Source organism: Rhinolophus sinicus, chromosome 18, assembly GCF_057876585.1.
Source record: "Rhinolophus sinicus isolate RSI-liver-muscle chromosome 18, RSI-T2T, whole genome shotgun sequence".
Lineage (NCBI taxonomy): Eukaryota > Metazoa > Chordata > Mammalia > Chiroptera > Rhinolophidae > Rhinolophus > Rhinolophus sinicus.
The window spans coordinates 67,816,484-67,838,103 of record NC_142518.1 but is presented as its reverse complement, the minus strand read 5'-3'; the positions used below and the strand labels follow the sequence as shown (position 1 = coordinate 67,838,103).

The window sequence follows — 21,620 nt, the reverse complement described above, 5'->3', positions numbered from 1 at the left end:
AAATATAGGCTATAGTATTCCCTTGATGTGTTAATCCTATCAATCAAGTAAATAAATTTAGATGGTGATGTATCTTTAGGCAAGGCATTTAATACTTGGTTTTTCTTGAGATTTGAATAAAATGGTTAATATGAGCTGAAACATAATATGACTGGTTGGGTTTATACCTGGTTGAATGAATAGTCCAAAAGGGAGTTAGATGGCCCCAGAATTAACTTGGATTCCACAAGACTGTTGGTATAAGATTATTTGGTGCTATCTTATCACCTCCCTTCTTCTTCACACATCTGGTGTACTGGTGAAAAGAAGGGGCTAACAGAGGGGGTGGGTGGGGTAGAAAAACCAGAGTAGAGCAAATGGACTGTCAATTAGCCACACAAAAGGCAAATTTTCTTTTCTGCACATGCCAAAAAAATCATTTTTTTCCACAGAAATTGTGAGGCAAGTTGAATTGTAAGCATGTTTAGAATTGATCATTTCTTGTGCAGAAGACCATTTTTGTGTTTTTAAAGCTGGGGGTGGGAATTCAAAAACTACATATCATAAGAATATTCACTAAGATACCAAATTACTGTGATCTTTTCAAAATAAATAGATCAATGATTCATTAAATTAACCACATAATTTTAATCAATACTGGGTAAGTCATTCAAATTTTAAACATTAAAACCATTTCAATTGGGTGGTGTGGCAAGTTGGAGGAGGGATATGGGTATGGTGTTCACTACATCCTTGGAGAAGTCACCAATGACTTGCTCTAGAAAGTGATTTTAAAAGTTTTAGGACAAAATTTTTTTGGCCAAAAATAAACTTTAGGTTAAATTAAGCCCAGTATAAAATAAATTTTCTGTTAATCAGTATTATTTTCGGGTTGTAGTTGTAGACAAGAACCTGGAGCCCGACTTTGGCACATTTGCTTTGCTCCCCACTTCTGTCTCTGAGCCTTGGAGGTAAAAGTGTAAGTCAAGATATTTAAATACATATGCAGGGTCAAATAAGATCTCCATTTCTGGAGTTGAGTGCTGAATCTAGTAAGATGGAATTTAATAGTATAAGTACTAAAACCTGCATTTGGCTGTGGAAAACAATTCAAAAACATATTCAGGGAGGCATAGTGTAAGATATTACATGCGAGAGTGGACGTCATAGGAATGGTGGCAGCAGGGTGCACTTTTTGAGTTCTCCAGATCTTACCACAAACAGAACATCTATAACCCATCAAAGGACTCTCTGCTCATCACTCAGAACAGCTAAGAGACTCGTGTAAGCATTGCTTGAAGGTGGGCAAATTGGATGAGCAGGGGAAGAGGGAAGGGAACGGAGTGGAGACACGGCCATACTTGTGGCTGTGGAAACGCTTGCATCTGCGGCTGTAGGGACGCAGCCGGCATCTGAGGCTGTGGAAAGACGCCTGCATCTGCGACGGTGGAAACGGGGCCAGCATCCACAGCTGCAGAGATGCAGGGGATCCCAGGACGGAACAGAGAACACAAAAGCCAGGAGGTGGGCTCTTTCCCTGCGTCCCACAGCTGATCTCTCCTACCAAGGGGACAGAATATCCAGCATTTGAGGCAATAACCTCAGTGAGACCTCCAGTTGGGCCCTAGGCCAGACAAAGGACACAAACTCCATACCTGGGCCCCTCCCCCCAATCTTCCAATCTTACCCCCGCCCTTCCAGAGACTTAAACTGGCCCCTGAACTGAGGAGTAGTGTCAGATTACAGAGGAGCCTTAGTGCTCAGGGTCTGGGAAGACTGGCGTGGAGCTCTGACCCAGGGAAGAGGCTGGAAAGAGTGTGATTCTTGCTGGGCTAGGAGAGAAAAGACTCCTCCACTCCCAGCCACCACCTTTTCTGTCCTGCGGGAAAAGTGTGACACGGCTGGGCTGGGAGAGAGAAGACCCCTCCATCCCCAGCCCCCACCCTTTCTGGCCTGCCTAGGGCGGGGCAATTACAAATGCAGAGGCACTCCCAGGGATCAGCAGTAAGTGGCAGATGCAGCTCTGGGCTTTCAGCAGCTCAGAAATCGCCTGCCTGCCACACACACACACACACACACACACACACACACACACAAACACACACATACACGGAAGAAGTGCCCTAAGACTCAAGAGAACTGGACACAGGGCTGGTGGTGCTACTCCCAGTGCACATATGTGCAGGCAAGAACAGAATCTGCACTGACTTTGTAGAAACTACCATCCAGACCCCTCAGCCCCAAGAATCTAAATCTGAAGTTCCAACGTCACTCTGGGCACCAGGTGACTGGCTCTGCCTGCACAAGACACAGAGGACTCTTTGGTACAGCAGAGGACAACCTGGAGATTACTTGGTGGGCTTAAGCCAAGACTGGCGCTGCTTTTTGTTTTGTTTTGTCTTTAATCTTTGATATCTTTGCCTGCGTTGAGTGGGGGTTGTCGGTTGTTTTTACATGTGAATGTATTTGATTTTTTCTTTATTGTTGTTGTGCTTGGTGGTTTACTTTGTTCTGAAATTGCCCTACCAGGGCCTAGCTTAAGAGGCACATGATTCAACACACCCAGAAGCCAACTCCAGACCAAACCAGAGTACTACTGGGTTTGAAACACCAAGAGGGAATTCTCTACAGGCACAAGAGCCTATAGAGGACAAACCACATTTAATTGGTCAACCCTCATGCAGCAGAACACCCTGCGGTGGGCAGAGCCAAGTCTCACAACTAGTCAGCCTAGGAGTTAACACTACCTAATCACAAGTGAAAAGCAATTAAAGATCTTCTTTAACAGGACAACATAGACAACACAAGAGTCATCTTTGGAGCACACACAGAGGAGAAGAATGAATTAGTGCAAGACAAATATAAAGGACACATACTACAAAAGATAACCCAGCAAGAACTAAGCACTCTAGGGGATCTACCTAACACATCGAAGCAAACACAGAGAGTCAGCCAGAATGGGGAAACAAAGAAACATGTCCCAAATAAAACAACAGAAGAAACCTCCAGAAATGGAACCAACTGAAACAGAGGTAACCCACCTATCAGAGACAGAATTCAGAACACTGATGACAAGAATGTTTAAAGAGCTTAGAGACGACATAAAGAAAGTTGTAGAAATCATAATGAACAACCAGTTAGACCTAAAGAACACAATTACTGAAATAAAGAACACACTTGAAGGAATTAACAGCAGATTAGATGAAGCAGAGGATCGAATCAGTGACTTAGAAGACAAGTTAGCAGAGATCACCCAAACATAACAACAGAAAGAAAAAATAAAAAAAACAATGAAGATGGTTTGAGACCTCTGGGATAACATCAAGCGCAACAACATGTTCATCATAGGAATACCGGAAGGTGAAGAGAGGAAGCAAGGGATCGAGAACATATTTGAAGTAATAATGTCCGAAAACTTCCCTAACCTGATGAAGGAAACCAACATACAAGCCCAGGAAGTGCAGAGAGTTCCAACCAGGATAAACCCAAACAGGTCTACACCAAGACACATTACAGTGAAAATGGCAAAGGTTAAAGACAAAGAGAGAATCCTAAAAGCAGCAAGAGAAAGACAGCAGGTTATATACAAGGGAACTCTTATAAGACTATCAAATGACTTTTCTGCAGAAATATTGCAGACCAGGAGGGAGTGACAGGAGGTACTCAAAGTGATGAAAAACAAAGGCCTACAACCTACATTGCTTTACCAGCAAGGCTATCATTTAAAATTGAAGGAGAGATATAGAGCTTCCCAAAAAAGAATAAGCTAAAGGAATTTATTACCACCATGCCAGCATTGCAGGAAGTATTAAAAGGGCTTCTGTAAACAGAAGATGAAAACAATCTAACTACAAATTAAAAAATGGCAATAACTATTTACCTATCAATAATCACTTGAAATGTAAATGGATTAAATACTCCAATCAAATGACATAGGGTGACTGAGTGGATATGAAAGCAAGAACCTTGTATAAGCTGTATACAAGAGACTCACCACAGAACAAAAGACACACACAGGCTGAAAGTGAAGGGTTGGAGTAAGATATTTCATGCACATAGAAATGAGAAAAAAGCTGGAGTTGCAATACTTATAACTGACAAAATAGACTTTAAAATGAATACATTAAAAGACAAAGATGGGCACTACATAATAACAAAGGATGGATCCGAAAAGAGGGCATAAACCTAGTAAACATCTATGCACCCAACATAGGAGCACCTAAATATATGAAACAGATATTGACTGACATAAAGACAGAGATCAACAGTAACACTATCATAGTAGGGGACTTCAACACACCTCTGACAACAAGGGACAGGTCTTCCAGACAGAAAATCAATATGGAAACAATAGCCTTAAATGATACATTGGACCACTTTGATTTAATCTATATTTTCAGAGCATTTCATCCCAAAGCTGCAAAACACACGTTCTTCTCAAGCGCACACGGAACGTTTTCCAAGATAGACCATATGTTAGGCCACAAAACAAGTCTTGATAAATTTAAGAAAATTGAAATCACACCAATTGTCTTCTCTGACCACAGTGCTATGAAATTAGAAATGAACTACAGGAAAAAAACTGGAAGACACACCAATTCATGGAGGCTGAATAACATGTTACTAAATAATGAATGGGTCAACCAGGAGATCAAGGAAGAAATCAAAAGATGTCTTGAGACAACGAAAATGAAAACACGGCGACCCAAAATCTATGGGATGCCGCAAAAGCAGTCCTAAGAGGGAAATTATTAGCATTGCAGGCCTACCTAAAGAAACAAGAAACATCACTAATCAACAGTTTATCTTCACACTTAACGGATCTGGAAAAAGAGCAGAAAAATAAGCCCAAAGGGAGTACAAGGAAGGAGATAATAAAGATCAGAGCGGAAATAAATGAAATAAAACCAGAAAAAACAATACAAAAGATCGATGAATCTAAGAGTTGGTTCTTAGAGAAGATAAACAAAATTGACAAACCTTTAGCCAGACTCATTAAAAAAAAGAGAGACAGGACCCAAATTAATAGAATCAGAAATCAGAAATGAAAGAGGAGAAGTGACAACAGACACTGCAGAAATACAAAAAATTTTAAGAAATTACTATGAGCAACTATATGCCAACAAATTTGACAATCTGGAAGAAATGGACAATTTTCTAGAGGGCACAACCTTCCAAGGCTAACTCAAGAAGAAACAGAAAACCTGAATAGATTGATCACCACCAGGGAAATTGAATCAGTAATCAACAATCTCCCAACAAACAAAAACCCTGGACCAGGTGGCTTTACAGGTGAATTTTAAAAAATGATCAAAAAAGAATTATCACCTATTCTCCTCAAGCTATTCCAAAAAATCCAGAAGGAGGGAAGACTCCCAAACACTTTTTACGAAGCCACTATCACCCTGATCCCAAAATCAGACAAAGACACCACAAAAAAGAGAAAACTACAGGCCGATATTTCTAACGAATGTAGATGCAAAAATCCTCTACAAAATATTAGCGAACAGAATTCAGCAATACATTATAAAGATCATACACCATGATCGAGTGGGATTCATCCCTGGCATGCAAGGGTGGTTCAACATCTGCAAATCAATTAATGTGATACACCACATTAACAAAATGAAAAATAAAAATCACATGATCATATCAATAGATGCAGAAAAAGCATTTGATAAAATCCAGCAGCCATTTATGATAAAAAACCCTTAAGAAAGTGGGAATAGAGGGATCATATCTCAACATAATAAAGGCCATGTATGATAAACCCAAAGCTACCCTCATACTCAATGGGGAAAAGCTAAAACCATTCCCCTTAAGATCAGGAACAAGGCAAGGTTGCCCACTTTCTCCACTTCCATTCAACATAGTGCTGGAAGTTCTCACCACAGCAATCAGACAAGAAAAAGAAATAAAAGGCATCCAAATCGGTAAGGAGGAAGTAAAATTGTCATTATATGCAGATGACATGATTCTATATAGCGAGAACCCTAAAGACTCCAAAAAGAAACTATTAGAGCTGATAGATGAATTTAGTAAAGTAGCAGGATACAAAATTAATATTCAGAAATCAGTTGCATTTGTACACACCAATATAAAACATCAGAAGGAGAAATTGAAAAAGCAATCCCATTTACAATTGCTCCAAAGACTATAAAATACCTGGGAATAAATTTAACCAAAGAAGTGAAAGATCTGTACTCAGAAAATTATAAGACACTGAAGAGAGAAATGAAAGAATATACAAATAGATGGAAACGCATACCATGTTCATGGATAGGAAGAATTAATATAGTTAAAATGTCCATACTGCCTAAGGCAATATACATATTCAACGCAATTCCTATCAAACTACAAACGACGTTTTTCACAGAAATAGAACATATAATACTAAAATTTATATGGGACCATAAAAGACCCTGGATAGCCTCAGCAATCTTGAGAAATAAGAACAAAGTGGGAGGTATAAGAATACCTGACATCAAATTATACTACAAGGCTACAGTAATCAAAACAGCATGGTACTGGCATAAAAAGAGACACATAGATCAATGGAACGGAATAGAGAGTCCAGAAATAAATCCATGCCTATATGGCCATTTAATCTACGACAATGGAAGCAAGAGTGTACGGTGGGATAAAGACAGTCTATTCAATAAATGGTGCTGAGAAACCTGGACAGACACATGTAAAAAAGTGAAGCTGGACGACTTCCTTATACCATATACAAAAATGAATTCAAAATGGCTTAACGACTTAAATGTAAGATCTGAAACTATAAAATTCCTAGAAGAAAATATAGGAAGAAACTTCACAGACATTACCCGGAGTAACATTTTTACTGATATATCTCCTCGCACGAGGGAAGTAAGAGAAAAAATAAACATGTGGGATTACATCAAACTTTTAAAATGTTTTTTCACAGCAAAGGAAACCATCAATAAAATAAAAAGGGATCCTACTGAATGGGAAAGGATATTTGCCAATGATATATCTGATAAGGGGTTAATATCACAAAGTTATAAAAAACTCACTCAACTCAACTCCAAAAAAACAAACAACCCAATTAAAAAATGGGCATAGGACATGAAGAGACATTTTTCTAAAAAGGACATACAGATGGCAAACAGACATATGAAGAAATGTTCAACCTCACTAACCATCAGAGAAATGCAAATAAAAACCACAATGAGATACCACCTCACCCCAGTCAAGATGGCTATCATCAATAAATCAACAAACAACAAGTGCTGACGTGGATGTGGAGAAAAGGGTACGCTGGTGCACTGTTGGTGGGATTGCAGATTGGTGCAGCCACTATGGAAAACAGTTTGGAGGTATCTCAAAAATCTGAAAATGGAACTACCTTATGATCCAGCAATCCTACTCCTAGGTATCTATCCGGAGAAATCCAAAACTCCAATTCAAAAATCTTTATGCACTCCTATGTTTATTGCAGCACTATACATAATAGCCAAGACCTGGAAACAACTGAAATGCCCATCGGTAGATGACTGGATTAAGAAACTGTGGTACATTTATACAATGGAGTATTACGCAGCCATAAAGAAGAAAGAAATCTTACCATTTGCAACAACATGGATGGACCTAGAGAACATTATGTTAAGTGAAATAAGTCAGACAGAGAAAGACAAATATCATATGATCTCACTTATATGCGGAATCTAAAGAAAAGAATAAGTGAATGAACTAATCAGAGACAGTTTTGGAAACATGGAGGAAAAACTGAGGGTTGCTAGAGGGGCGGGGGGTGGGGATAAGGGGAAGGTGAGAGGTTTAGAAAATAGTCGGTAACCACAAGATGGTCATGGGGTTTTGAAAATTAATTTGGGGAACGTACAGACGGATAGTGGATGGGGGGAGGGGGGTTCACACAGTGTGAGGGATATAAATGATAAACATCTAAGTTTTGCTTTGTCTTGTGCACCTGAAACTAATAAAATAATAAAAAGAAAAAAAAAGTAAGTTGGTACAAATTTAGTTAAATTTTCTGTCTCTGCTAAGTAAGACGTTTGTTAGACTATTGGTCTGCTACTGATATTATGAAAGAGTTTTCTGCCTGAAAAGCAAAGATTATATGTGTCATCAAAATAAAAATAAAATAAAATGAAATAAAAAAAAAATAAAAAAAAATTGATAACAGAAAGAGAAAAGAAGAATCCCTAAAGATTTGGAAGTGGTAATTGAAACGTCATTTCATTTCAGTCGTTCAGACCCTTGTTACAGAAAAGCCAAGGTTAGAAAGAGTTGTCTTCTGAACCGAAAGGCATTCCAGACTGGACAAAGAGGAAGCTCACTCTGGATATTTCAAACAGAGTATTGTTGGGGCAAGGCTGGAGGGAGGGGGATGGTTTAGGAGGCTGTTACCTCAGTCCCACCTGACATTAAAGGTTGTACTGCCCTGGCAGAGGAAGCACAGCTTGTTGAGTGTTAGTGGAATCGGTTTGGTGTCTGATTGGGTTTGGGAAGCATGAAAGAGTTTGCCTCCCAGGTATTGGTGTGGTTGTTAGAGAGGCCTGAGAGAGGCCAGATTCGCATGCCGTCCTGGTATATGGCTGGTGTTCAGTCTAACCCATGGATGCATACACCGCTTTTCTTTGTAAATCCTGCTCCATTTTTGGAAAGGTTCAACACAGTTACCTCCTCTTCCTCTTCCTCCTCTACTTCCTCCTCTGTGATCTCTCCCCTGACGGTACCATATGTTAGATAGGGTTCTCTTATCTGGATAGGCAGAGGAGTTTCCTTTCTGGAGTCTGTGGCAATAATGCCTTAGGGTAGGTTGGCACTTTGCTTGCCGTATCATGGCATTGGTCTAAGATGTGGTACCTGGTAAGTGGGGCACTGATATGTTCTCAAACTTGTATTTTTGTTCCCCTTTACAGAAGACAAAGATATTGATAGCTCACATCAAGGACGACAGAAAAGTTGGAGTTGTTTTCAGTGTGATTTTGAACATGGTGGAAAGAAGCCTCAGCCATCACAACAACAGGAGGATGATGGAAATGAGGGCATTAGGGATGTCCAGGAGGTCCCCCAAGTAAAACAGTAAGTGACCAGGCAGCCTGCTTTGCGTGCATTTGCCCATGGGACTTCAACTTTTTCACTCTCTGTGGTCTTCTTTTTCTTCCTCTCACTGGAAAATTGAAGAATGCTAGAAGTGAAATAATGGTTGAGCAGTCCTAATTGTAGTCCTGGTGTCAGAGAGGTGAGGGTGTATAGAAGACTCCTTAGCATTTATGGCCACCCTCCGCTCCACTTCTTCCTGTAGTAGTCCAAATACCATCCTACACAAAGAGAATGAAATTGCATAATGAAGGCCCTATCCAGATTACCGTGCGGAGAGCTAGAAAACCTATTGAGGGAGAAGTGGGGCAGAACACAGGAGATGGAATCCTGGGGAGCTGGTTCAAAATCACGGTGAGTGTTTTGAAAAATATGTGGAACGTGCAGGAGAGAAAGGTCAGCTAGACTTATGTTGGTCTCATATAAAGATGCTAGGTACTTTGTTGGGGACAGTTTGTAATCTTTCCTTTTTACTACTAGGAGGTAACATTCTTGTTCCTCTAAGGGAAAATTCAGAGAAGCAGTATAAAGGAGGCAGGAGGACTGTAGGGAAAATGGAAAAGATTATAAAGGCAAAAGTGGAACTACTGCCAAAGAGATGGAATGACTCCACACTGGATGTCTCAGTTTGGGTCAAGATGCGTGTAGGAGATGGAGGGTCAAGTCTCTGGAGAACTTGTCAGAGGGGCAAACAGTGTCTGCACTAGGTAGGATCTCCTAGAAATTTATAAAAGAAGGATCATATCTAACAGTTTACGTTGATTATATGGAAGAGAGCTTTGAATGGAGAGCTAGGGATTTCAGATCTCCATATTTGGCACAGACATAAGAAATCATGTCTCCGGTCCCTTTTTTAGAAATACTTTTTAATTCGGTAGGCGGTGGGAAAAGAATCCTGTGTTGGGCCTGCTCTCTAGCCTTCTTTGCATGTTGTTCCTGCTCTCTCCCTTCCTTTTCTTTTCACCCTTAGATTCCTAATGGGATGAAGTATGACAAAATATGGCTAATGAATTCAATCCAGAGACATTGCAGTGTCCCTTTCACTCCAGTGGATGTAAGAGAGGACAGTGAAGCCAGATTAGGGCACACAGGGAAGGGGGAGAGACCTGGCTCAGCAGGGGCCATTGGCTTATGTCACTCTTGTTGCTTCAATCTCTGTAGTTCCACTATGTGAAAAGCTGGGCCCAGTTCTTTGTCCAGGGCGCTAGCGCCGCCTCTGCATTGAAGGATGTCAGCTACAAGATTTGTGATGAGGAGAACCAAGAGGTGTGTGTGGAGGGCATTACCTGTACATAGTCCAGGGGCAGAAGGATAGGTCAGGGGCTTTTCGTCTTCTTTGGAACTGGAGTTCCTAGTGCTTACCCCACCGCTCCTTCCTGCAGATACCTATCTTTGTCAGTACTTCTGCTGTACCCTACTCTGTGCGGGATAAGTTGGAGCCAAAGGAAATGGAGCAGTTAAAGGTAATGCAGACTCAAGGCATGTTGTGTGCCCACACCCAGACCCATCTCTTCTTCCTCCGATTCCCAATTTTCCTATCACCACCATAGCCTCAGCACTTTCCATCTTCCTCTGCAGCTGACCATGAACAAACGATATGATCCCTCCCAGAAAGCTCTTGACCTCCAGATGTTCCGCTTTGACCCAGGTATGGCTGACATTAATAATTTTAGGGCAGGTGACAGGACAGTAAGGTCGGCCTGGAAAGGAGACTTATGGATGGTAGCATGTTAAGGGGTTGGTGGTGGTCGTGGACCCTTTCAGCCTTCTGATTCCTTCTTCTCGTCTTCCTGAAGACTTGGTGGGCCTTGATATCGATATAATCCTGAATCGAAGAAACTGCATGGCTGCCACCCTGCAGATCATCAAAGAGAATTTCCCTGAGGTGAGGCCTTAGACCCAGTGCTGGTGTTCCAGTAGAGGGCAGAACTCATGGTCAGGGGGCAGATTTGTCCCTGAGGCCCAAGATAGTAACCGTCACTGTGACTTTTTTTTCCCAAAAGCTGTTGTCCTTGAACTTGTGCAGCAACAAACTGTACCAGCTGGATGGCCTGTCTGACCTTATACAGATGGCCCCACAGTCAAGATCCTGAACCTCTCCAAAAATCAGGTGAGAAATGGGAGCCAGATCAAAGTTGGGCTGAAAGGGGGTGGATGCTCATCAGAGTGACGACAGGAGGTAGTGGAAACCACCTGTGGGGGAAGGAAGGGACTGTGGGTACAGGAGTCTGGATGTCTGTTTCTTTCCCTAGGACTTCTCCTTCTTCATATTTTTTTTTTTGGTTTGCTTCAGGTGTACAAAACAGTGTAATAGTTAGACATTTACAACCCTCACAAAGTGATAACCGCCCCCCTCCCATCTACTATCTTTCTGACATCGTATATAGCTTTTACAATTCCATTGACTCTATTCCCTGTGCTTTACTCCACATGCTGTGACTATATGTAATATGTGTGTGTGTGTGTATGTTTAATTATAGTTTACATTCAGTATTATTCAGCTTCAGCCTCAGCTTCAGCTGTACAGTGCAGTGGTTAGACATCTATACAGTCTGTGAAGTGGCCTAATAAGACAAGTGCCCGTCTGACACCCTACAAAATCTTTACAGCATTATTGATTATATTCCCCAAACTGTCTGTCATATCCCCATTACAATATTGTGACTACTAATATGTACTTTCTAATCCCTTTACCTTCTCCCCCATCCCCATCCCCCTCCCAACTAGCAACCATCAGTCATTTTTTCCTTATGTCTCTGAGTCAATTTCCGTTTTGTCTGTTCATTTATTCTGCTCTTCAGATTCCACATATAACTGACATCACATAGTATTTGTCTTTCTTAGTCTTACTTATTTCAGTTACCATAATATTCTCTAGGTCTATCCAAATCTTACCTCTAGGTTGTTGCAAGTGGTAAGATTTCATTCTTTATGGCCGATTAATACTCCACTATATAAATGTACCACAATTTCTTTATCCAGTTGTTACCAATGGACATTTCAGTTGTTCTCCGTGTGTTGGCTATTGTGGATAACGCTGCAATAAACAAAAGGTGCATATATTTACTTTTTTTTGGATTAGTGTTTTGTTTTTTTCTCCACATTTCTCAGCTGGGCTCTATCCGGGAGTTGGTCAAAATGAAAGGCCTGAAGCTCGAAGAGCTGTGGCTGCAAGGGAACCCCTTGTGCATCACCTTCCCAGACCAGTCCACCTACATAAGGTCAGTGCGAACCCCTGTCACCCTTCCTGGAGAATTTTGCCCTCTTGAAGCCTGAACTACCTCTGACAGTGTCCATCTACAGAAAGTGGCAGCCCTGGTCCTCTGGGAGGACCACAGGCTCTGCCTTCTCTTTTCTGTTTCTCTCACCTGTGCCTACAGGTCTGTTCTTCCTCTGACCTGCTCACTTGTTCTCCTGACTGGGTTCTGGTTCCTGACTCTGCACCTAGTTTCCTCTAATATACCCACCCAAGAGTGTGCTCCAGGAAGCAGTGGTACCCCTCATCACCAGTACTAGAGGATCCAAGCTTTGAGGCAGATGCCAGTGCTCTGCACTGAGAAGGGTCCTCCAACCCAGGCCTCATGCTGAGACAGGCCTTTCTGATTCTGAGTTTATATAGTTTCCCTATCCTGTTTTGGTTGGAACCCTCTTTCCCATGCTCTAAAATTGTCTCCCCTCGAATCACGGGCTGACATGGGGACCTTGTGCCCCATGGTGAGGTGTGTGCCATGGCGACATCTGTTCCTTTGGCCCAATGCGAGGGCATGGGCCCTCCTTAGGAGATGCCAGGGTTCCCTGAGTCAGGGGGCCAGAAGTGGGTCACCACCAGTAAGCACAGGGCCTCCTGAGGGAGCAGTGGAAGGCAGAAGGTGGAGGTGGTTGAGGAGACAGAAGGACAGACCTCTCAGGGGCACTGCCCCTCCTTCCCTCCACACATCACATCTTCCTGCCTGGGCCTTCAGAGGAGCCCTGTGTAGCCCGACATGGATATGATCCCTCAGGCAAGGAACCAGCTAAGACAGACACAGGTGCACAGGGGCCATGAGGAGAGAAGGTGGTTTTTGTAAGAGGGGACCACAGACCCTCTACCCCATGCTGAGCTGGGGCCTGACACTTTTCTGTTTGGGGAAGGTCTCCTGCCTCCATGCCTGCTTCGTTTCCCATGCCCAGTTCAGACTGAGCTCCCACAGGTGGCAAAGTTTCAGCCAGCATCTAATGGGCCCCCAGCCCAATAAGTGCATGTTTTCCCTTCCTACCTGAGGTCCCAGGGTCAGCCAAGGGCAGGTGAAGGAAAGTGCTACAGCAGGGGAGCCATGTCCCCTTCTGTTTTCTTCCCTGACCCGCACCTCCATGGCAGAGCTTCTTTCCCTTCACTTTGCTTTGCTTTCTCTTTCTCCCTTGTCTCTACTCCCCTACGTCTCCCCCATCATTCCCCTCCTCTCTTCACTCCCTTTTTGTCTTCATCCCCCTCTCTTTCCTTCCCTTCTTCCTGCACATTGCCTCAGTCACCTCCCTGCCCCGGCATCCCAGCCCATCCCTTGCGTGTGTCCTGGCCCTGGCAGAATGCTGGACCCCCAGTGAAGTAGCAGAGCCCTGGGCTCCCACCCCATTCCCTCTTCTGTCTGGAGCCTTCAGTGGGGACCTGGAGGAAGGAAGGGAGGCAGAAGGGGGAAGAAGCCCTGAATCCTGGGATCCAAATGGTGTTTTGTGTGGCACTGGAGAAGGGAGTCAGGGCAGTTTAGGTGGGAGCTACCCAGGGGACAGGAGGGGGAGGGAGGGAAGAAGAGAAGGAGGGAGGGAGGGAGAGAGAGAGAGAGAGAATGGATATGAATGTGAAGCTGTGGAGAGAGATGAGACTGCATGCTTCAGACATCCCATATGACAGGTGCTCAGTGCTCAGCAGGGGAGTGGACCCAGGACCCTAGAAATCAGAGGCTTAGGGGGGCAAAGGGGCTGCTGGGTGGGCAGAACACACTGGTATCTGTTTATGTCATCAGTGTTTTAGCTAAACGGAAGCATTACCACACGAACTATCAACCACTCCTTTCTATTTTTGGTTTTGGACAGTGCCATCAAGAACTGTTTCCCCAAGTTGTTACGCCTGGTAAGTGCCTACATTCATCATTGTCTCTTACTAGGATTGACGACCTCCACACCTGCCCTCAAGCAATTTGGATCTTGCTTAGATTATGTGTTTGCATCAGACCCTTATCCATTTTAAGGGACATGAACCCCTAAAAAAGACATGAATATGCTCTCTGGGAAATGTACACATATATACAGACAGACACAAGTTGCATATAGTAGTAGAGATTTTCCAGACCTCATGATGCAGATGCCCACTGTAATCAGGCCCATGGAATATTCAGCGTCCTTTCGCACCTGACCTCTGACCCTCACCCTCTCCTGGGCCCATCCTTTTCATAATCATCCAGGACCACTGGATGATCTCCCTGGTCTCCGCTGCTGACTTCCTCTTCTCTTCTCCAGGATGGCCAGGAGTTACAACCCCCAACTACTGTTGACATTGACAAACCCTACTTAACAAAACCTTGTGAGGTAAGAAAAAAGGATCAAAGAATATTTGGGGTATTGCAAGGGAGGCTTTATCAGCAACATAGTCTTACATGTCTTTTGATTTCAGGAAAGCTATAAAGGACGTGAGGCACTGAAGAGTCTAGTCATGCAATTCCTGAAAGAGTAAGTACCGCTGGGACCACCAGGAATGGGGAGGGCTGGGATAGACTGGGTCACCCATGCACAGATCTGCTCATGGGCATTTTCAAGTTCTATTTGAGGTCCAGACCATAGAGATTGACTGCCTTCATTGTTCCCCCACAGATACTACTTTATTTATGACTATGGAGACCGTCAGGGTCTCCTCGCTGCTTATCACGATGAGGCCTGTTTCTCCCTGACCATTCCCTTCAACCCCGAGGATCCAGCCTCGTGAGTATCACAGCTCAGGCCCTGCTCTTGGGCCATCTGGCTCCCCAGTATACACCAGTCAGCTTCTGGAAACACCCACACTGGCCAGACCACCACCTCCTGTTCCTCTTTTCTCCTAGAAGCAGCTTGTTTGAGTACTTCAAGGATAACAGGAATATGAAGAACCTCAAGGACCCCTGTGCGTGTGTGATGGGTTAGATTGGGCAGGGAAAGGGGGCATGAAGGGGTCAGTCATAGAGCCGAGGGTGTGGCAACCATGACTTTCACTGTCCTCCCCACAGACCTGCGGGTTCAGCTGCTGAAGCGTACAAAACGTGACATTGTGTGCTCCCTCTGTGTGTTGCCCAAAACTCAGCATGACCTCCTCTCCTTTGTGGTGGACATGTGGTTCCAGACGGTGAGCACCTGTTTCCTCTCTGGGGCAGGCCCAGAAAGCTGTAGGTGGGTAGGAGGCGTAGGTGGTGACTGAGCACCTGGGCCCTTCCCTTTCAGGAAAGGATGCTCTGCTTCTCTGTCAACGGGGAGTTCAAGGAAGGTGAGTGTGTGTAGACTCCCCTCCCCAGATGTCCCACTGCTGCCTCCGCCCGGCTGGGCTCCCTCTCTGAACTCTCCCAAATCCCTTATCCCTCCCCTTTCTTTCCTGTTCCCTCTGTGTTCTCCCGAATCCCTTCTGCCCCCAAACCATCCTGGTATGACCTGCATCCATGCCCACACAGCTTGGGCGTTATGGGCACACACTGTGGCCTTTGATGGCTGTCGTCCTAGATGCTTACTCTGAGAACTTGGGCCCATTACCTAACCTCTCATGTTCCTCATTTGCAAAATGGGTCTAATAATACCCACTTCTTGGGTAGCTGCAAAAAATGAAACCTATGAACTTGTGAAGGGGTTGTCCCAGGGCCCAGTACGTGGTAACATCCCTGTCAGTGAGAGCAGATGGCCCCTGTTGTTGCCCTCCCCACCATAGAGATTGACTGCCTTCATTGTGATTCCCAGTGAACAGTTGTTCCCTTTGGCATGAGTGTCAAGCCAGACCCTGACAGGGGAAGGCAGTGTGAGCATGTGAAGCATGTGTGACTCTAAGGGGCTGTTGTTTGTCTTTTGTGGAGGTGGAAGGAAAGTCTCAAGGTTCTGTGCATGCCTTCACCCGGACCTTCATCGTTATCCCTGCCAGCAGTTCCAGGTGAGTCCTGCACTGTGGGTGGGAATACCCAGCCCAGCCTGGGCCCAGGGGTGTGGGAACGTGCATGTGCTTGGGGTTTTCTCAACTTTGTGGAAGCCAACAGGTAGATCCAAGCAGCAGTCCAGCATAGGGGTTAAGAGCGTGGGCTCTGGGGTTAGAGCACTGGGTTCTATTGCTGAGCCAACACTCAGTAGGTTGTGACCTTGGTCAAGTCACGTGACCTTTCTGTGACACAATGTCTTCCTCTAAAAATGGGATTAGACTGTCCTGTCATGTAGGCTGTTTTACAGAGTAATTGCTTTGGGTTTAAACCTACAAATCTAGTGAAGCTGGTAGAGAATCTCTCCAAGAGTGGGCTCTGTGAGAGAGTCAGAGCTAGCAGCCAAGGAACCTGGGGGGCAGGCACAGTCGGGGTATGGAAGGAATCTGGTTGCTGAGTGGCAGTGGGAGCAGGATCCTTGGTGGGGATGTGGGGTTGTATTTCCATCAGCTCTCTGAGGGCCCATTTTCCCTCCAGTATATTCATCGTGAATGATGAACTATTTGTGAGAGACATCACCCCCAGCAAGACTCAAAGTGCATTCTCCATCCAAGTGCCGGCACCCATCTCAAGCTCTGGGCCCAGCCTCTCCCAGCAGCAGCAGGAAATGGTGCAGGCTTTCTCCACCCAATCTGGGATGAGCCTCCAGTGAACTCAGAAGTGGGTGCTGGCTGTGCATGTGGATAGGAGGGAGCTGGGAGGAGCAAAGGAGTGAATAGTGGGAACTCGGACCTAATTATCTTAAATCTCGTTTCCTACAAAAGTTTGCATGTGAACAATCCCCTAATTTTATACTAATACATTTAAATATAGTATATTATAAAACCCAGTTTTCCTAGTGCACATCCTGTTTTGAAACTTGTTTTGTTTATTAATTGTTAGCACCAGCATAGTTTCCTCTCAGTATATATTAAGCTACCTTGTTCCTGCTAAGATCTGTGTATTAAACAATTGAATGCCAGTTGGCCACAAGTTATTGTTGATAGACATTTGCCTTGTCACTACGTTTTCAGTATTACATGCAGTGCCACCTGCTCATTATGGTACATACATCTTGGAGAATTTGGAGGTTTCTTTCTGTATCATAGATTAACAATAACATTGTGTGGTCAGAGTGTTTCCATTTTGTCCTAAGTGAGGTCATCTGTCCTCCCTCACCACAGGTGCTTTCAGTACAATGAGTAGGCTATACTGGAACTACATAATTCTTTTTTATTATTATTATTAGTTTCGGGTGTACAAAACAACATAATGATTAGGCGTTTACACACCTCACAAAGTGTTAACCCAACAAGTCTACTACCCACCTGACACCATACATAGGTATTACAATACCATTGACTATATGAACTATAAAATTCTTTACTCGTCAAAAAGTAAAGTCTGAGAATGCAGAGATAAAAGGAAATGGATCTCCAGGCTTTCAGGAAGGATAAGGGGACAGAAATCAGGTGGCCTGGGGATGAACCTCAGGGCTCCTGGCTGCGTTATATTCCCCATTCTCTCTCTGGACTTTCTCTAGTTGAAGGAGGCAAGATTCCAGAGGAGGCCCTCGTGCAGTGACCTGGAATCTTGGAAACAAAGCCCAGTAAAGGAGCCCTCAGGTGTCCTCATCTTCATCCTCATCATACTTGTTATATCTCTTCTCCAACCTGAGGCCACATCCATGTCTAAGGTTGGAGCCCGGCTGACCAAGAAGCCAAAGTTTACCTTGAAGCCTGCTAGTTGTTCTGTATGTTTCCCCCTCATGATCCTTGTTCATTTTCATATTAAAGAGTGGCATTGCACATTGCATTCTGTGTCTTAGATTGTTCTTTCCCTGCCCCAACCATGAGCCAAAGGGGCCAGGACCAGCAGGTCCCGTCTCCCCCTTCATCCATGGCCATCTCTAGATCAGGCGTCCACAGTGCTTGAAAATGATGGGGTAGGGACTCCATTCCTGGACTACCTTACAATCCGAGCTTTGGTCCCTGTATCCTGATAACCTTCTTTCTACCACTTCACAATAACTCACAAGCTGTGACACTCACTTTTGTAAACAAACTTGACATCTTTAGCAAGTGGAGTGCCATATGTATTGTAGTATTCATGGATTTCTTAATAATTTGACTGGTCTAAAACCATGCTAACATTTTTAGTAGGTTCTTACCTTATTTTTAATGTATCACTGACAAAGATTTTGAGTGTTGTGTACCTAACCCTATTTTCCCCACAAGTCCTGTGTTGTTTTTTTCACTTTTTAATTTTGAAATAATTATTGATTTACCAAAAGTTACAAAAATTGTGCAGAGAGGTCATGTGTATTCTCCACTCATATTCTCCCAATGATAAAGTCTTGAATTACAACAACGCAATATCAGACCAGGAAATGGACTTTTATATATTCCACAGAGCTTGCTGAGATTTCACCAGTTCCACATGCACTAATTTGTGTGTTAGAGTGATGCACTTTTATCAGCTATGTAGATTCTGTAACCATCACCACAAACAAAATACAAAACTTCCATCACCGCAAGTTTCCCTTATGCTACCCTTTATAACACACATACCTCTCCGTTGCCACACATCCCTAACCTCTTTCAAACACTCTTATAATTTCAAAAATGTCGTATACATGGAATCCTATAGTGTACAACCATTTGGAATGGATTTCTTTCCCTCAGCATAACTCTCCTGAAAGCCATCCAAGTTGTTAAGTGTATCAATAGCTTGTTCCTTTTTATGTCTGAGTAGTATTCCATGGTGTGGATGTACCAGTTTGTTTAAACATTCATCTGTTGAAGAAACATTGGGGTTATTTTCACTTTTAAACTATTATGTATAAAACTGTTATGAACATTCATGTACAGGTTTTTGCATGAACACAATTTTTTTATTTCTCTGTGAAATTACCCATTGCGCAATTTCTGTATCATATGGTGATAGCATGTTTATTTTTTAAAGAAGATGCCAAATTGTTTTGCAGAGTGCCTGTACTCTTTTCCAATCTCATTAGCAATGTAAGAATGGCTCATTTTATCTATAGCTTTGTCTGCATTTGGTGTTGTCAACATTTTATAGCCATTGTGATAGGTGTCTTTAATATTTCATTGTGCTTTTAATTCACATTTCTATGATGGCTAAAGATGTTGAATGTCTTTTCATGTACCTATTTGCCATCATTAAATTATCTGTTCATGTCTTTTGCCCATTTTCTAATTGTATTAAGTGGCCAGATGTAGCTCTAGAGATTTGCCCTGGCTGAGGCTAACAGAAAGAATGTGAGGCTTCTAGAGACTCATTTTTCTTAGCTGGGAGGACAAAAATGGGGCTGAAGCTACTTAATGTGCCTCAAATTAGGATTGAACTTGGATCTGGAACAGGACTAAGAAGTGGGGGAATCTCTTGGTCCATCTGGAAGGCTCTGGTTAGGGTAGAAAAATTAAGATATGGGCTGGGGGAAAAACAGTGGAAGGAGGGCAATTCGGGGAGAAAATACCTACTAAGTGATGCTAGTTTATCACTCTCACCTAGCTCGATATGATTCAGAAAACTATTCTCTTTGATGCATGGTTTTCATTTCTGGATATCCATTAGAATTCCCTCCAATCCCCAGACTCAAACAATTGAATCAGAATCTCTAGGAGTAGTCATCAGTATCTTTAATGTTACTAAGTTGAATCTAATGAACTGCCAAAATTGAAAGACTTCTCTGATGGTGTATTAGTTTCCTGGAACTGCCATAACAAGATAGCACACATTCAGTAGCTTCAATAACATTTTTTTCTCACAGTTCTGTAGGCTGGATGTCCCAGATCCAGGTGTCCGCAGGTTTAGTTTCTTCTGAGGCCTCTCTCCTTGGTTTGCAGATGGCTGCCCTCTAGCTCCATTGTCACATGATTGTCTCTGTGCATATGCACCCTTGGTATCTCTCTGCGTGTCCTAAACTCCACTTATAAGGACACCAATCAGATGGGATTAGGGCCCACCCTAAAGGGCTCATTTTAATTTAATCAGCTCTATAAAGGCCCTATCTTCAAACAGTCACATTTAAGGTGTTGGGGGTTAGAGCTTCAACATGTGAATTTGGGCGGGACACAATTCAGTTCACAAGAGATGGTGTGAGAAATAACCTCGGTCTGAGAAATTCAGCTCCCTTTTAGCTGCCTTCCTGGAACTACCAGTCACCAAATTGGGCAGAAGTTGGTCATGTGGCCACACTTAGTTTCAAAGGAAGCTACAAATGTGGTCTTTTATTGGGAACTTTACTGTCCCCAATAAATTTGGGATTCTCTTAATGAAAAAGGAGAACTGGTGTGGAATATGTGTTGCACTTTTACACCAAAGGCAGCTAGAAACACTTCCTCAATTGTCATGTCCTTTCTACCCAATTTTCCACTCATAATTTACATGGTTTCAAACAGAACTGCTGCTTCAGAGACACCTGAGCTCACTCTGCCATCCTCTCAAATCCCTTGCCCTAGACTCTGCCTGGCTCATCACAACTTAGAATGCAGATGTTTAATCCATGTCATTCATTCATTCATTCAACAAATACTTAATAGTTATCAATGATATGAGAGATGCTGTGATAAGGACTGGAGATAAAGCAAAGAAACTGACAGACATGTTCCTGGTTCTCACAGATCTGACATTCTAGAGGAGTTGATACACTCAAGAATTAAGTATTATTAAGAAAATAATATGGGGAAATGTGATAGAGAATGAATAGAGCGGGGAGGGAAGGGACAGGTTTCTGAAGTAGTCAGCAGTGGGAAGATATAGAAGCTGAGCCCTCTTGGCAGCAAGAATAAAGTCCCTAAGGTGTGAGCAAGCTTGACATGTTTCGGAAACAGCTTGGATGCCAATGTGCATTGGGAGCACAGTGTTAGGAAATGAGGTTAGAGTGGTAGGAGGGACCATGTCACAAAAGGCGTGGGCCATGGTAAGGACTCTGGGTTATGTTCTTATGATGGAGCCATTAGAGTTCTTTAAGAAAGAAAGGGATATTATTGTCATCTACTTTATTAACGCTCACTATAAATGAGTTCTTTGGTGAACAGACTGAAGTAGCACAACAGTAGGAGCAAGGAAACGAGTTAGGAGAGTTAGGAGTCTACCACAGACATGCATGTGGAAAGGTACAATGGCATGGGCCAGGCTCTTAGCAGTGGAAGTGATGAGAATCAGTCTGAAATGAGATGTGCACTGGAAGTACTGAACTTGCTGACAAAGTCCATGTTTGTGGTGAGAAATAGAAAGGAATCAAGTGTGTCTCTTGGAATATGGATATTTGCGGCTGGATTAGGGTAGTTTTATTAGATTGGGAAGTGAGTGGAGAACTAGGTTGGGTCAATGCCAGGAAATTGACAGTTGTTTTGGTCATTTTGTTTGTGGAGCCTA

The 21,620-nt window shown here is 43.3% G+C and overlaps 1 protein-coding gene across 1 annotated transcript; it reads left to right on the top strand.

The window, feature by feature from the left end:
- Positions 1-8,577: 8,577 nt before the first annotated feature.
- LOC109439114 (nuclear RNA export factor 2-like) lies at positions 8,578-16,953 on the top strand. The gene is given in 20 exon segments (XM_074323305.2): positions 8,578-8,695; positions 8,886-9,040; positions 9,298-9,420; positions 10,037-10,120; positions 10,228-10,332; positions 10,449-10,529; positions 10,645-10,714; positions 10,863-10,951; positions 11,070-11,142; positions 11,145-11,176; positions 12,178-12,287; positions 14,134-14,170; positions 14,557-14,625; positions 14,711-14,766; positions 14,908-15,015; positions 15,135-15,193; positions 15,297-15,412; positions 15,508-15,558; positions 16,125-16,198; positions 16,716-16,953. Coding segments are annotated over 20 exon segments (1,848 nt in total).
- The last annotated feature ends 4,667 nt before the right edge of the window (positions 16,954-21,620 follow it).